Raw genomic sequence first — 15,024 nt, 5'->3', positions numbered from 1 at the left:
AGATAGTTTAATGTATTAAGTCTTCAACTCCAGAGAACCAGAAATCTATTTCGTACTGTTTCCCTGATACCAAATGTTAAGTGATCTCAATGCTCTTCAGTTTTGTCATTAGCTTAATGCCTTTGTTGACTCTGTATGGTTTTATAGCAGAGAAAGATTACTTAAAGACTATCATGGTGGTCATATTGAGGGTCCCAGATAACCATTATAAAGATGAGAGATAACGTTCAAATCTTTTGGACTGAGTTTCCTAGAAACTAGATGAATATTCATAAAAATCACTCAACGGTTTTTTTTTTTTTTTTTGCTTTATTCTTGAAAACAAATGCAAATTAGCAGACTAAAAAGATAGCATTTAACACAAATATTGATATAAATATTCTGAAACAGCAAGCTGTTAGCTGTGAGCTTTAGATGGTGACCATCTTCATTGGGAACAAACACTGATAGTTTAACAGGAAATGGAAGAGAGAGAGGAATTATGAACTTTAGAAACTACGAATTTCTCATAGTTCCACTGGAAGTTATTCACAGGTAAATAATAGCAATAGGCAAAGAAGAGAAAGCCAGTTTTTAATATACCAAGTTATGGGTATGGATTGATGGATTTCAAAATAACCACAGAAACCAGGCACACAGCCCAGTCCATGCCAGTATGGCAGAGCTGCACAGGGATCCTGAAAGAACTGGATGCTGTTCTCCTACATGTGTTATTTCATCAGCACTATTCAGATCATAAAAAGTCAAAAAAGCATTTTAACAGCAGTTCAATCTCCGATTTAGTATTTTGGCAAGCATGTCAATGAATTTAGTACTCATAAATATAATATTAAAATTAGAATAATGGTCCTATTAATGATAAATCCTTAATCATTCTTCTCCAAAACTTTAAGGACCAATTTGGTGATTTGAGGAGGTGTTGCCACCTAAGAAAACTTTTTTCTATCTATGGGAATGCAAGGCAGCCTTTATCTTTCAGGAGTATATATTTCATTAATATATTTAGTATTTAAAATATTTTTAAAATTTCATGATAGACTTAGAGAACTTTTAACTTTAGATTAGTTAAGAGTTATAAATACATAACTGTAATATGTGCATATATACCCACATCTTGATTTACATGTATTATCATATCCGTCCTGGTCATGCCTAGTGATAATTTTATACCATGTAATTTGTGAATCCCTTATGACATAGATTAGTCTCATTTAAATTCTCCTAGCACCTTTATGGAATTCGAAGTGCTTTAAGTTTTGAGGTAAATAAATATATAGATTTGCGTCTTTTAAACATATTATCATGTTAAACAAGCGATCTCAGATTTAAAGGGAAATTGGAAATCTTCCAGTTTGTCATCAACTTCAGAACTCCTTTCTATAAAAGTCCCAACATTGTAGATGAAGCCTTCTGTCGGATGTTTTATACCTCATAAGTCAGCCTATTACTCAATAGCTCTAATTATTGGAAATATGTTTTTCATGTTGAACTAAAATCTACCATTTGCCTTAATTTTTTCCCTTTTTATACATGTAGTACACGATGGTTCTTTGAAATCTGAATATAGATGTCATGCCTTACTTTGGGCTTCCGTCTTCCAGTCTTGACCAACTCTTTATGATTTCCACACCCCTTATATTTCAGGTTGTTTTCAGCTGGATGCAGATTTTTTGGTCAATGTTCACCACAAATAGTGGCATCCAGAATTTAACTATGCACCAAATGTAATCCAACTGAGAAACTTGAACTTCCTAAGATCTATCATTTCATTAGTTCTGCATACAGAAAAAAGTGTAGTGTAAGATATTGGAAAATGCACCCTCCTTGACGTCATAAGATGTAGAATCCCATCTCAGTTCTACAATGATGTAGCAGTTTCACCATAAGCTACACATCTACGACAGCCACACACTTTTGTTTTTTCAGCACATATATGGAGTGAAGCATTCGGGCTTCAATCTCTTAGGTGAGGGATTAAGGTTGTACTCTGAAGAAACTGAGAGAAAAGGCATAGGACTTAGAGTATAATAACTTGTGGGTATGACACACAAGATATCTTCCCTTACCCAACACCCAATGGCAGCGACAGCATCTACTCCCTCAGTAGAGCAAGAGAAGTTCCTCTGGAGAAACTAAATAGCCTAAAAGAAACTAAATAACCTCCACATACTGGCATTTGGGCATCCACTAGCAAAAGGAGTCAGCTCCCTGACTTATCACCTTAAAAGTAAATGAAACCTACCAGCAACAAAATCTTCAATATATGTACACATTGAAATTGGTGTTTCAATTTCTCACACTCATGTACAAATGAACACACACGCCAGTTATGTCAGGATAGATTCTAGTATAGAAGGGAAAATGAAAATAGTCAACTTGAAGAAAAACAAAAAACACCCTGGAGGAAATTGAGAACACAGAGACTGAATAAAACTTAAACTCTAAACTTCTGTTATTACCTATGCTGATTATTTTACATTTGCTACACCCCCAATTCATTCTACGTACTTCTGTGCCCTGCACTGTGACCAAAAAGCTAAGCCCTACAAACTGTATCACTTAGGCTAGTTTTCAGCTGGATTTAATCTAACAGAAGACTAAAATTCAGGAGGAAGAAATTGGGTATTTTTACCTCATTTCCGTCTCCCTTTAGTGCCACATACCTCTGGGAACAGCTGCATTCCTTTACAAGTATAGGTCATGGCCAGGGGTGGAGGTTGTAAATTTCTCCTTGGCTCTTACTATAACCATTAATGCTATTTTTTTGCCTTAACTCTTTGACCCTGGCCGTAGCAACATCCCACTGTCGTCAGCCTCAAATGCCAAAACATTCTTTTCTGCGCCCTTAACCCTGCACATATCTCTGAAGTCATCCTTTCATTTAACTCTCTTTATTTGAAAAATAAATCCTGAAGTGGATTCTGCTTCCAGCCAAGACCCTAATTGCTCTAGTACTTTTAGAGAAATATGAGATAGTTCATTAACAAAATAATAAGAACAGAATGATATGAAAGAAGAAAAGATCCAAATAGTAGAAATATTTAATGAAAGTTTAAAATTATTGCTAAAATAAAAATTTTAGTAGGGTAGGAAGGAAGTCTCTCACAAATATAGAATGAAAGGACAAAGGCCCAAGGTGAAGGGAGTGGGGGCAGAAAGGTAAGAGACCTAGCACATTACTTCTGGAGGTCCAACATCCAACCAATAAGAACCATGTGAAGAAAGAACAGAAGGAAACAGAAGTGAAGAAATTATCTCAGAAAGAATATTGTATCTTAGAACTAAAGGATACATTGATAACTCAAACAATGGATGCAAAATACTTATAAAAATCGTAATTGAGAAATTTCAAAAGTTCCAGGGGAAAAATTCAAAACAATCTGTAATGCCCACAGAAATGTACCACTGAATCCACCAACATGATCATACCAATGTCACACCTCCCTCAGCCAGTGATTGAGAATGGGGAATGGAGGTACTAAGGCAGGATTATTCTGGTGAGACAGCAGACTCCTCCAAAGGGTAACCGGCTTGAGGACAGCCCATCAGCCTTTCTTGAAAATGTATTGCAATCCCAGTCTCTTCCCAATCTTCTTTCTCTCTTTTTTTTCATAGATGTCAGACTTACATTGTGGACTAAAGGTTTCCCCCCACCTTTTCCTGCTTCTTCCCCACATTAAATTTCTTGTACATCTAATTCCATCTTAGTATTTGCTTTTGGGGGACTTAAACTAACACGGTTGAAAAAAAAATAGATCATTTTCAAAGGAAGGAGAAACAAACAAGTAAGCAGTTAGCAATTTTGAACGTTGGAAAACAATGGAGCATGTCTTCAAAACTCTATGGGCAAATGATTTGCAACTGAGGAGGTTTCATCCAGCCAAGCTACTAATGGAGTTTGAGGATAGAATAAGACATATTTAAAACAAGTAAAGACTCCCAAAATTGCCTTCCATGCACATTATTAGAGCAGTTGCTCCAGAAAGACAAGAAAATAAATCATAAAAAGACAACACTGATCCACAAAACAGAGAGGTCAGACCCAGAGAAAGTTAAGAGATGTCTTCTCAAGAAATCTGCATCATGTCTAGAGAAAATGCAGTCTGTTTGCAGCAGGATGATGGAGAGGCCAAAGAGGGCAAGCTCCAGAGGAAGAGGGGACTTACTAAATTTCCTGATAGGATAGAATACCTGGGAAATAATCAATGGCAGATATAATTTGCAGATAGGGCAAGAAGAAAAATATAAGGAAAATAGAAATTAATTAAAAAACAGAATAAGGTAAATATATTCATCCTATATTAATTGCCTTTGTAAGGAACTTTGATTCTTTAATCATGATAATGTAAACACTAATACTGATTTCTCTGAAAATAGATGGAAGTGGAGATGGGAAGAACATGAGTTAAACCCTCATCTACCATATTATGTGAAAGTAATGTAAAAGATCCGAGGATGTAAAATCAGACGGTATCAGATACACATATAATTTAGAAACACTTGGTGTAAAAAGAAATAGCTAAAAGAAAAAAGTGGTCACCACTAGGGACATAGTGAGGATATGGCAAAACAATTCTCTTATCTATTATAAACATTTGGTAATAAGTAATATATATATATAATAATATGCACGTATTATATCGACATATATTCCTTGTCACTTTATTTTTTTTTAAGATTTTATTTATTTATTTGAGAGAGAGAAAGAGAGCGCCAAGGGAAGAGCAGGGGGAAAAGGACAAGCAGACACTGTGCTGAGCATGGAGCCCAACACAGGGCTCGATCTCAGGGTTAGGCTGACACAGAGCCCCATGTTGGGCTACATGCTGGGCATGAAGCCTGCTTAGGATTCACTCTCTCCCTTCCCCTCTGTTCCTCCCTCAGCTCATGCTCTAAATTAATTAATTAATTATTAATTAAAATCTTTAAAGATAAATCAATAAAAATGTAAAAAAATTCTAAATTTCAAAAAAAGATGTTTGTGTATTCATTATTGCATCTTTTCCAACTTTGTTCTATGTTCCGTTCTTTGCTTTTCCTTCCAGCCCTCTGAAAGAAAATTTTTAGCAATGGCTTAATGTCACAAAAATACTGATAACTTAAATTGTACTCAGCAATCAATGTTTCTATAAATTCTTTTAAAATACACAAGCTAATTCATGAAATTTTATGTTTGTTTACTTTGAATTAAAAATAGCCTCCTAAAACTGAGTATTATTCTTATAACATCACAGGGAAGTATGTTTACAAATACTAGCTCTTCTTTGTCCTTGATAGTAACAGCTATTATTAGTTGAGTGTCAATTATATGCCCAGTGCTTCACATACTGCATGCCTCAAAATATTCTGCAAACTAAATACTGCTGCTCTGATGTGCAGATGAAGAAACCTAATTTCTGTAAGATTAAGTAACTAGTTCAAGTTCACACAACTACAAAGTGGCAGAATCGTGACTAGTCCACATCAATCTCATTCCCAAAGTCAATGTTCCTAGCTATTCATGTCTTAAACTTGTTAAATTAAAGCTTTCATGAAGTACCCAAAAGAAATGGAAACCTATTTCCATACAAAAATTTGTGTATAAATGTTCATAGCATCATTATTCATAATAGAGTGGAAACAACTCAAATGTTCATCAAATGATAAATGGATAAATAATATGTGGTTTATCCATAGAATGAAATATTAATTAGTAAGAAAAAGGAATGCAGTACTGTTATATACAACAGCATGGATGAACTTTGAAAATATCAGGCCAAACATCAGCCACAAAAAACCACACTGTAAGATTCAATTTATATGAAATGTACACAATAGGCAAGTCTATAGAGATAAAAAAAAAATAGATTAGTGGTTGCCAATGGCTGAGCAGGGATGGGAAGAATGGAGCTGGGTCACTGCTAAAGGATTTCTTTCTTAGACTGTGGTGATGGTTGCACAACTTTGTGCATATACTAACCACCATAGCATAGTGCACTTTAAATGGATAAACAATTGATATATGAATTATATCTCAATAAAATTGTTACAATAAAAACAAAACAAATATATCCTTTAAAAAAATTCTCATGATACATGAAAAGATAGGTAAAGAATAATAGTCATAAAAATCTTTCTAGCCAAACCATTGTATACAAAATCAGCATGCTGAAAAACTTTGATTCACTTTGACGAATGACAAAATTACATTCAAAACAGCACTACTATTATAAGGTATTAACCAAAAACTACACTGAAGCATTAAACTTGGGGGGAATATATTACTTCCAGCTTAAATTTCTGTCAAAAAAAAGTCAGTTTTCTGCACTCCAAGCTAATAATGTTTATTAATGCTACCAATCTGTAACTCTGTAGCTGATTTTTAATTTCATTACATAATTTTCTTATTCATAACCTGGGGCAATTTTTGCATATCAGGCTAGATATTATAAAGGAACATGTCTACCAAGTGCAAACCCAGCCTCAAATTAATCAATTCCATTTATCTTTGTGATAGGTCCACTCTTGGTTATAAAAATATATTTTTATATAATATACGTAATTTCTTTTACTATTAATTATATAATAAATAAACTATTTCTATTGATAAAAGAGCAGATAAACTAAAGTTAAGCCTAATGTTGTCTGGTAACCTACATAATTCAGATCAAACATATTCTGATGTAGAATATATTTTACTAACTTTTTGTTCTGTAATTATTTTACCCCACCCAAAGATAGAAGAATGCACTAGATCGTTTATTTTCTCTTTGAAACCCAGAAACTATACATTTGATCCTTGATGGTATAAGTAATCAGGATACATCATAATTGCTTTGATACAATATTAAAGTTTGAAATATAATCTTGAAAAGATATCACCTAAAAATATTGCCATAAGTAAACGTAAAGTAACTTTTGCCCAAGGCAAAATGATGAAAACCAACATGTTTATTGAACAAATTCTATATGCAAGTCACTGGGTGTGGAAAGTATCCTGTGAGATGGCTACCAATAATTCCCACTATGGTATTCATCCTTCATGGAATCCCCTTGTTTTGGAGTGTGGGATGGACCCAGTCTCTTGCTTCAAATGAACAGAATGTAGCGACATTAAGTTATGAAAAGACCGTGGTTTCCGTCCTCATGTTTTCTTGTGTCCTCTTGTTCACTTGCTAATTCCATGTTACAAGCTGCCCTACAGGGAAGCCTACTTGGCAAGAAACCAAGGGACTCAAGCACAACGGCCAGAATAATGGAGGCCACAGTGAGTGAGGATCTTCCCCCAGTTGAGCTTTCCTATGAGACTGCAGCTCTGGCTGACAGCCTGACTAAAAGCTCATGAGAGATCTTAGTCTAGGCATGGAGCCTCTCCCAGATTTCTGGCTGATAACGTGATGAGCTAATAAGTGTGTACTGCTTTAAGCTGTTTCAAGTGTAATTTGTAAAGCAGGAAAAGATAACTAGAGTCCTGATTCCAATGATTCTCAATGAAAAATAGAATAAAGAAATGTGAAGAAATAATCCAAACGAATGTGTTATATATGTTCTTCTATGAGAAGGAAAATGACACTAACTTAGTAAAATTAATGACCCTAATGATGCTTTTAATAATCACCACACTATTTAAATATAAATATTATGAAAAATACAATCAAACATGCATGCCAAAATACAAATGTAATCATTCTGCCACTCTTCTTAAAAGGGAAATCTACAGTAATGTTCTCAGTATAGCATCCAAACTCTTTAACATGGTCTAAAATGCCCTGTTACATTATGGCTCCTACTAAACTGTCTGGATTTATCTTTAACCGAACCTTCTATCATCTTCCATGCATCAACCTCAGTGAGATTTCCTGTGTTAATGTCCTAATTTCTGCACAATCTTCAGGGCTCAGCTTCACAGCCTCTGAGTGATGTCCCTAACACCCAGACTCCCACTCCTATGCTGACCAACACCAATCTTTGCCTTAGATGTTCCTCTTCTGTGCTTCCTCTATGGTACCCCGTAGCATGCTTTCATTACATTGTGTATGTAACACAAAGGAAAACAGACTGTGATTTATATTAGAAAGTTAACTATATAGTTCCAATTTTGAGATAGTGGAGTAAATATATCTCTATACCTTCCTCTCTTAGACTTCCATAAAATAAGAAAGGTAATAAGAAAATAAAAGGAAACCCTATCATCAGTAAAATTAGAAACACTGAAGAGTAATATATATGAAAAAGGGCCACCAAGAGTAGTGAAAATTCAACCAAGATTAGAGATGTCATGGAGACAGGATACCTTAAGATGCAGACTTCAGAGAGAGACTGTCAGGTGCAGAATTCCTAAAACTAGGTGGCATACTTAGGAGAAAAAACATCAATGCCCTCCTTGCTCCGAAGAATATTGTAGAGCAAACCTTGACCGTGGCAGACTTCCTGAACTACACTGCTGAATGGCAGGGGACATAGGACTAAAAGAGGAAATGCACAGAAATGCTATCTTTGCTATAGATCTCTAAGAGGAGAGTGTAAAAACAATAAGCAGTCCTGGAACTGCCATTTACTGTCAAAACAAACAACAAAAGCTAAACCAGTTCACATACATAGAGACATACATTATCTGTAGGGCTATACTTTGAGCCAAGGAGACTTCCTAACACCCCCAGAGCACTCCTTTGGCCCTTCCCCAACACTGTCTTTTTACAACACCCCATTCCAAAACCTTAGAAATTTCTTCAAAGTGGTAAGTGTCTTTGGGCATGCTAATGAGATGACTAGTACATGCTAATGGGACTGGCTACCAGGAGAACCAATCATGTGATTAGAAGGTTGGGACTTTAAGCTCCACCCCATCCACCTCCAACATCCCTGGAGGGGAGAGAGGCAGGAAGTTGAGGTAATCACTAATGGTCAAAGATTTAATCAATCATACCTAGTGAAGGAAGCCTCCATAAAAATCCTCGAACCTACAGAATTCAGAGATTTTCTGGGTTGAATACGTGGAGGTGCTAGGTGGATTGATCTTGGGGAGGAGGTCCTAGGAATCTCTGATTTGTAGTCAAGTTGGACAGAAGTTGTGGGTAAACTGGGGACATAACACTTGCAATTGATATCTGCAGTCTGGATGGGGGTGGGAAGGGAGGCAGTCTTGTGGGATTGAGCCCTTAACCTGAAGGATATGATGCTATCACCAGATAAGTAGTTTTAGAATTGAGTTAAATTATAGGACACTAGCTGCTCTGAGATTGCTTGGCATGGAAAACCTACACATTTGATGACCAGATGTACTGAGTATTGAGTAGATAGAAAACAGAGTACTATTTTTCCTTTCCAATCGCCATGCCATATAATCTATCAGTTCATCTAATAAATATAGCAAAAACATGGTAACAATACCTGTAAATTACAACACAAGAAAACTATAACTAAATAAGCATACAAAAGTGGATATAATTTACTAATAAATCAAAAGAATAACAACGGCTCAGTTACAGATATTCCTAGCATACAATGATGGTTTAATATTAGTATACCTCCTCTGCTCCTCCTGGTTCAACAGATAGCTCCATCTTCTCGTGCAGTGCTAGCCACATCCCTGAGACACAATGGTGAAGGTCAGAATAAACAGATTTGGTCATCTTGGGTGCCTGGGCGCCAACGCTGCTTTTGACTCTGGCAAAGTGTACATTGTTGTCATCAATGACCCCTTCATTGACATCAACTATACGATCTACCTGTTCCGGTATGATTCCACCCATGGCAAATTCAATGGCACAGTCAAGGCTGACAATGTGAAACTTGTCGGCAATGGAAAAAAGCCCTTCTCTATCTTCCAAGAGAGAGAGATCCTGCCAACATCAAATGGGGTGATGTTGGTGCTGAATACATTGTGGAGTCTACTGGTGTCTTCACTACTATGGAGAAGGCTGGGGCTTAAAGGGTAGAGCCAAGAGGTCATCTTTTCTGCTAATGCCCCCATGTTTGTGATTGGCATGAACCATGAGAAATATGACAAGTCCCTCAAGATTGTCAGCAATGCCTCCTGCACCACCAACTGTGTGGCCCTCTGGCCAAGGTCAACCATGGCATTGTGAAGTAACTCACAACCATAGCCTACGCCATCACTGCCACGCAGAAGACCATGAATGGCCCCTCTGGGAAACTGTGGTGTGATGGCCAAGGAGCTGCCTCAAACATCATCTCTGCCTCTATCACCTCCACCAAAGCTATGGGTAAGGAGGTAATCCCTGAGCTGAATGAACAGCTCACTGGCCTGGCCTTCTATGTCCCCACCCCACAACTGTCAGTTGTGGATCTAACCTGCTGCCTGGCGAATACAAACACAAAGACATCAAAAAGGGGGCGAAAGAGGTATCTGAGGGTCCCTTCAAGGGCATGCCAGGCTACAGTGAAGACCAGGTTGGAAGGGGAGGGGCTTTGAGAGCCCTACTTTGTCATGTAAATGACATCAATAAGGTACACTGTACCTGTATTTCTACTTAGTTTATTAATAAAAATACATTCTATAACACGTCACTAGGTCAAAAAGGAAAAAGGGCATTTATAATTATTTTAGCAGATAATGAAAAAGCATTTGCTACATTCAGCTTCAATCTGGCTTAAAAACTCTAAGAAAGGGGTGCCTGGGTGCGCAGTCAGTTCAGCGTCCAACTCCTGGTTTCAGCTCAGGTATGATCTCTGGGTCCTGAGATCAAGCCCCGCATCAGGCTCCATGCTCAGTGTGGAGTCCGCTTGTGTTTCTCTCTCCCTCTTCCTAGGCCCCTTTCCCTGTGCTCTCTCACTCACTTAAATAAGTCTTTAAAAAAAAAAAAAAACCTCTAAGAAAGGTAGAAAGAGTAAGTCTGTGATATGGTAAAGAAGGTAAAGAATATCAGGTTAAGCAAATTGTCAGCACTGATACACCAGTATCAGTAACTAGAGATATACACAGTAAAACTAGGAAGAAAACAAGGATGAATGGAAATACCTGTCCGACAGAAGATACAGGCCTTTACAAAGCCTTTCACATACTTGTCTCTTTGAGGACCTCCCCCTATCAGTGATGGGCTAGGTTGAAGCAAGAGAGGCCTCTCCAGTGTACAATTTAAGGATGCCCTCTTGGGGTTGTAAAATGCAGGGTTGGCACCCACATGGCCCTGCCAGTAAGCACCTCTTCAATTTTTGTGCCTTAAGAGCCTCACTCATCTCACTTTTGTCCTAGCCCTGCTCAAATCCCCTCTCTTACATATTCTGCTAACTCTTTCCTCCAGACAGGCTCATGCCTGCCATTTGCAGAAAGCCAGCCCATCTCCAGGACTTTGGATTTCTTAAGGAAGAAATCAAATAGCTGTCCCCTGGCGTCCACATGTTTCTGAGTTTTGCAACTTCTTCAATTGACCAAGTCTTACTGCAACCCTCCCAGACTTTTAATTGCAGTTTCCAAAGAAATCAACCTCACAAATACCCAACATTTAATCTCCAAAGACCAGATCCTCTTATGTACAGAGCCTATGTGAGAAATTTAAAAGTCGGAAAAATCAGTTTTCAGATATTTCTTATAATATATGTAACTTTAGGGTCTCAGGCAAAAATCTTATTTTGGCAATTTATTGTGCAATTGTTCTCTCTAGTTCAAAGAATTTTAAGAGTAAAATAAGATAAAGTGTATGAAAAAAAATTAAAACTACATAAATGGCAACTGTTTTTAGTTACTATTCCTTTTTTATCTAAACATATGCTAAGCCTATCGTCACTTATATGTTATTAGAATGGGACATATTACAAGGGGGAAAAACTATATATTTGAAGTTATACGAAAACTTACACATGCAGCTTTGGTAAAACTGACTAAATAGTGTTATAATAGCTTTACTTTGCATAAATCTACAAAAGACGTCATCCTATTCTCTAAATCCAGGTGCTTTCTACGTGTTTAAAGAAACAAAGCTGATAGTAAGCAGTCCACTTTAATTATGTTCCATGAATTTTTCTCCTTTGAGAGGCAAGTTCTTACTATTGATCATATTTCTCAAAATACATTTCAGGCTTATCATACTTTAAATCTCCATCTATGGAATCATTTTACAGATAAATCCATCTCTAAATGAGGTAATTTTACCAAAACTATTTTGCATAGAATCAGAGAGTCCTACTGAACACAAAAATAATCTCATTTATAGTACAATAAATTTAAAAATATGACAGCAATAAATTTTTAAGGTAAATAGAATCATATACCTCTATTTTATCAATAAATTTCTGTCTAAAATATCACTGAGTTCTAGCAAGTATTCCAAAGTATGGTTATGATCAACATCTATTAAGTAACCTTTTTGAAATTGTCACTAGTACAATACTCACCTAATTGCATCGTTGGTCTCTGAAACAGCTCTCAGGTACTCCTTCAAATAAAAATAATTAAAGCAGTATTTCCGAATCCTATACCCTCGCCATCGCCTCTGAATCTATTGAAGTAAATAAAAAGATAAAATATGCCAGTGAGCATTTTAGTGAAAATATTAACAGTTCTTCAAAATTAAGGTAATGATAGATGGTAACTCATATCAAATAAAGTTTTAGGCTTTCCCACTAATATAACAGTATATACAGTTGCAAATGTAGAGTGTACTCAGATTTATTATAAAATATTATAAAGACAAAACATACTTAGAGGTTATTAGATTTTTTAAAATTTATAATTTTTCACAAACACTAAATGTGAAATTAACTACAGAACAATTAAAAATTTGCTTATCAATCTCTACCACTTCCACTTCCTCACCAGATTTTTTATTTTTCATAACCACTGAATGGAAGATGGTATTTGGTCTCATTAAAATCAATTTTCAAATGGGCTTTTAAAATTTGATGGTTTCAAAATCTTTAAACAAAATGTGTCTTATATCTTCATCATGACATTTTAATACTTCTTTAACAATAACAATAGCTAACATTTATTGTATTATTATGTAAGGCACTATTCTAAGAGTTTTGCATATATTTATGCATTTAATCTTTACAATACTCCTATGAGAAATATTCTTATCATCTTATTTACAGATGAGAAAACTTCTAAAAAGAGAAGTTATATAATTTCCTCATAATTATATGGTCATTGGTGATGGATCCAGGAATTACATTAGGACTTCAGAGCCCATTCTCTAAACCATTAAAATATAGAACTGGGAACAGAGTGAAATGCAATTTTCAATGAAGAAAGATTTCTGTTGAAAGCACTTACGTATTTTTAGATGGGAGAAGTATGAGAAAGGGGGTGGGGGCTCCGAGAACAAACTTATGTGGACTACTTCATGCCTTATTATGCTCTAGTAATTGTGAGAAATCAATCTCTTTATGTTTTATTTCTATTAGACAAACTCGAAACAAAAACATAACAATGCATAATCTTTTTTTGTGGAAAACAACAAAAAAAAGCATGACTGCTTTAGAGGAGTAGAGGAAGAAGAAACAGCAAAAGATGAAAAAAAAATATTAACCTTGCATAAAGATTTAACTTCATTCCCTAAAATTTTACAGCAGTTTACATGTATTTCTGAATTATTCACATATTACGAATGATTCTCTTTTTGGATATGAAGTCCTTCTAATGTTTTGCACAGTTAGCTAAGCTAGGAACACACACCTTCCCTAAACATTTTTTTTTAATAGCAAAGGTTGATTAATATAGACACTCTACATTTGTCCATTGGATTTTTATCCCAAAAGCCTATTCTTTTTTTTTTTTTTAATTTTGTTATGTTATGTTAGTCACCTTACAGTACATCATTAGTTTTTGATGTAGTGTTCCATGATTCATGTTTGCGTATAACACCCAGTGCTCCATGTATACGTGTGCTCCTTAATACCCATCGCCGGCCAAAAGCCAATACTTTTTTTAAAGATTTTTTATTTTTTTTTTATTTATTTGACAGGATAGAGACAGCCAGCGAGAGAGGGAACACAAGCAGGGGGAGTGGGAGAGGAAGAAGCAGGCTCATAGCGGAGGAGCCTGACGTGGGGCTCGATCCCACAACGCCGGGACCACGCCCTGAGCCGAAGGCAGACGCTTAACCACTGTGCCACCCAGGCGCCCCCAAAAGCCAATACTTTTTAAACTAAATATGTTGAGCCTAAAATTTATTATAACTTGAATGCTGGATCTATAAGAATAAACAGGAAAAATGTTTTACTTGTATTCTCCTATATTTTTCTGTGTTTTAAAACATGACTATTTAAAAGATATTTTACAATCTGAGACACAGAACATGAAAATTCTAAAGAACTGTTTTAGTCAATCTCCTAGTATAAGAATGACTAAAACCACTGAAGATATACAAAATAGCTTGTAAGAACAATTAAATCAGAGATAATAATTCTAGAAAGTAACACCAAGTAGAAAAGCAAGCTAGTGTAACAATGTTATAAAATACGTCTTTCCAAATATTTTCCAAGCGATCTTATTTTAGAAATTCATTAAATAAAAAAATTATTTTTTCTAAAGTTATATACTCATTTTAGAAACTATCTCTCTCTAATTTGACCAAACTGTATTAGAGCTGACAAAGAAAGATGAGGAATTGATACAAACCACTTTCCTAATGAAAAGAATGATCAGTTGGAATATGTGTATGTATATAAATCATACATGCAAATAGGTGAATATTTTCCTGCCTCATCTAATTTAATCATTACAGTATCATTTTGAGGTAGAGATTATTATTAGTCTCATTTGATAGAAGGGGACGCTGATACTTAGGTTAAATCATTGCTTTCGGTCATAGAGCTGGTGGGATGGCTTCAAATATTACACCATATTTTACTGCATGTACAGTCATACAATAAAAGAAGAGAACACTTTCAGATAAAAGTACGGACAGAAAACCCATCATCAGCAATAGAAGTGACTTAGGAAGAATGAGAAAATATTAGGATATCAGAGAGTGTTAATGTAGGAACTATTTATCACATGAAAACATCATTAAACTCTAAATAAAATAAGATTAAATGTGCCAGAAAACAGAAAAGATACATGCTGGAGTACTGAGAAGGAAA

General features: G+C 35.7%; 1 protein-coding gene across 2 annotated transcripts in view; it reads right to left on the bottom strand.

Annotated features, from left to right (window-relative positions):
• Positions 1-15,024, bottom strand: part of SPATA17 (spermatogenesis associated 17) — a 202,957-nt gene that overhangs the window by 154,522 nt on the left and 33,411 nt on the right. For both annotated transcript variants that reach the window (XM_057315487.1, XM_026517325.4), the window contains exon 5: positions 12,334-12,437. In XM_057315487.1, the coding sequence (XP_057171470.1) occupies positions 12,334-12,437 (104 nt within the window). The remainder of the gene's footprint in view (positions 1-12,333; positions 12,438-15,024) is intronic.

Source organism: Ursus arctos, unplaced genomic scaffold (assembly GCF_023065955.2).
Source record: "Ursus arctos isolate Adak ecotype North America unplaced genomic scaffold, UrsArc2.0 scaffold_2, whole genome shotgun sequence".
Lineage (NCBI taxonomy): Eukaryota > Metazoa > Chordata > Mammalia > Carnivora > Ursidae > Ursus > Ursus arctos.
The sequence above is the reverse complement of the archived record's forward strand: the minus strand, read 5'-3'. Positions and strand labels throughout refer to the sequence as shown.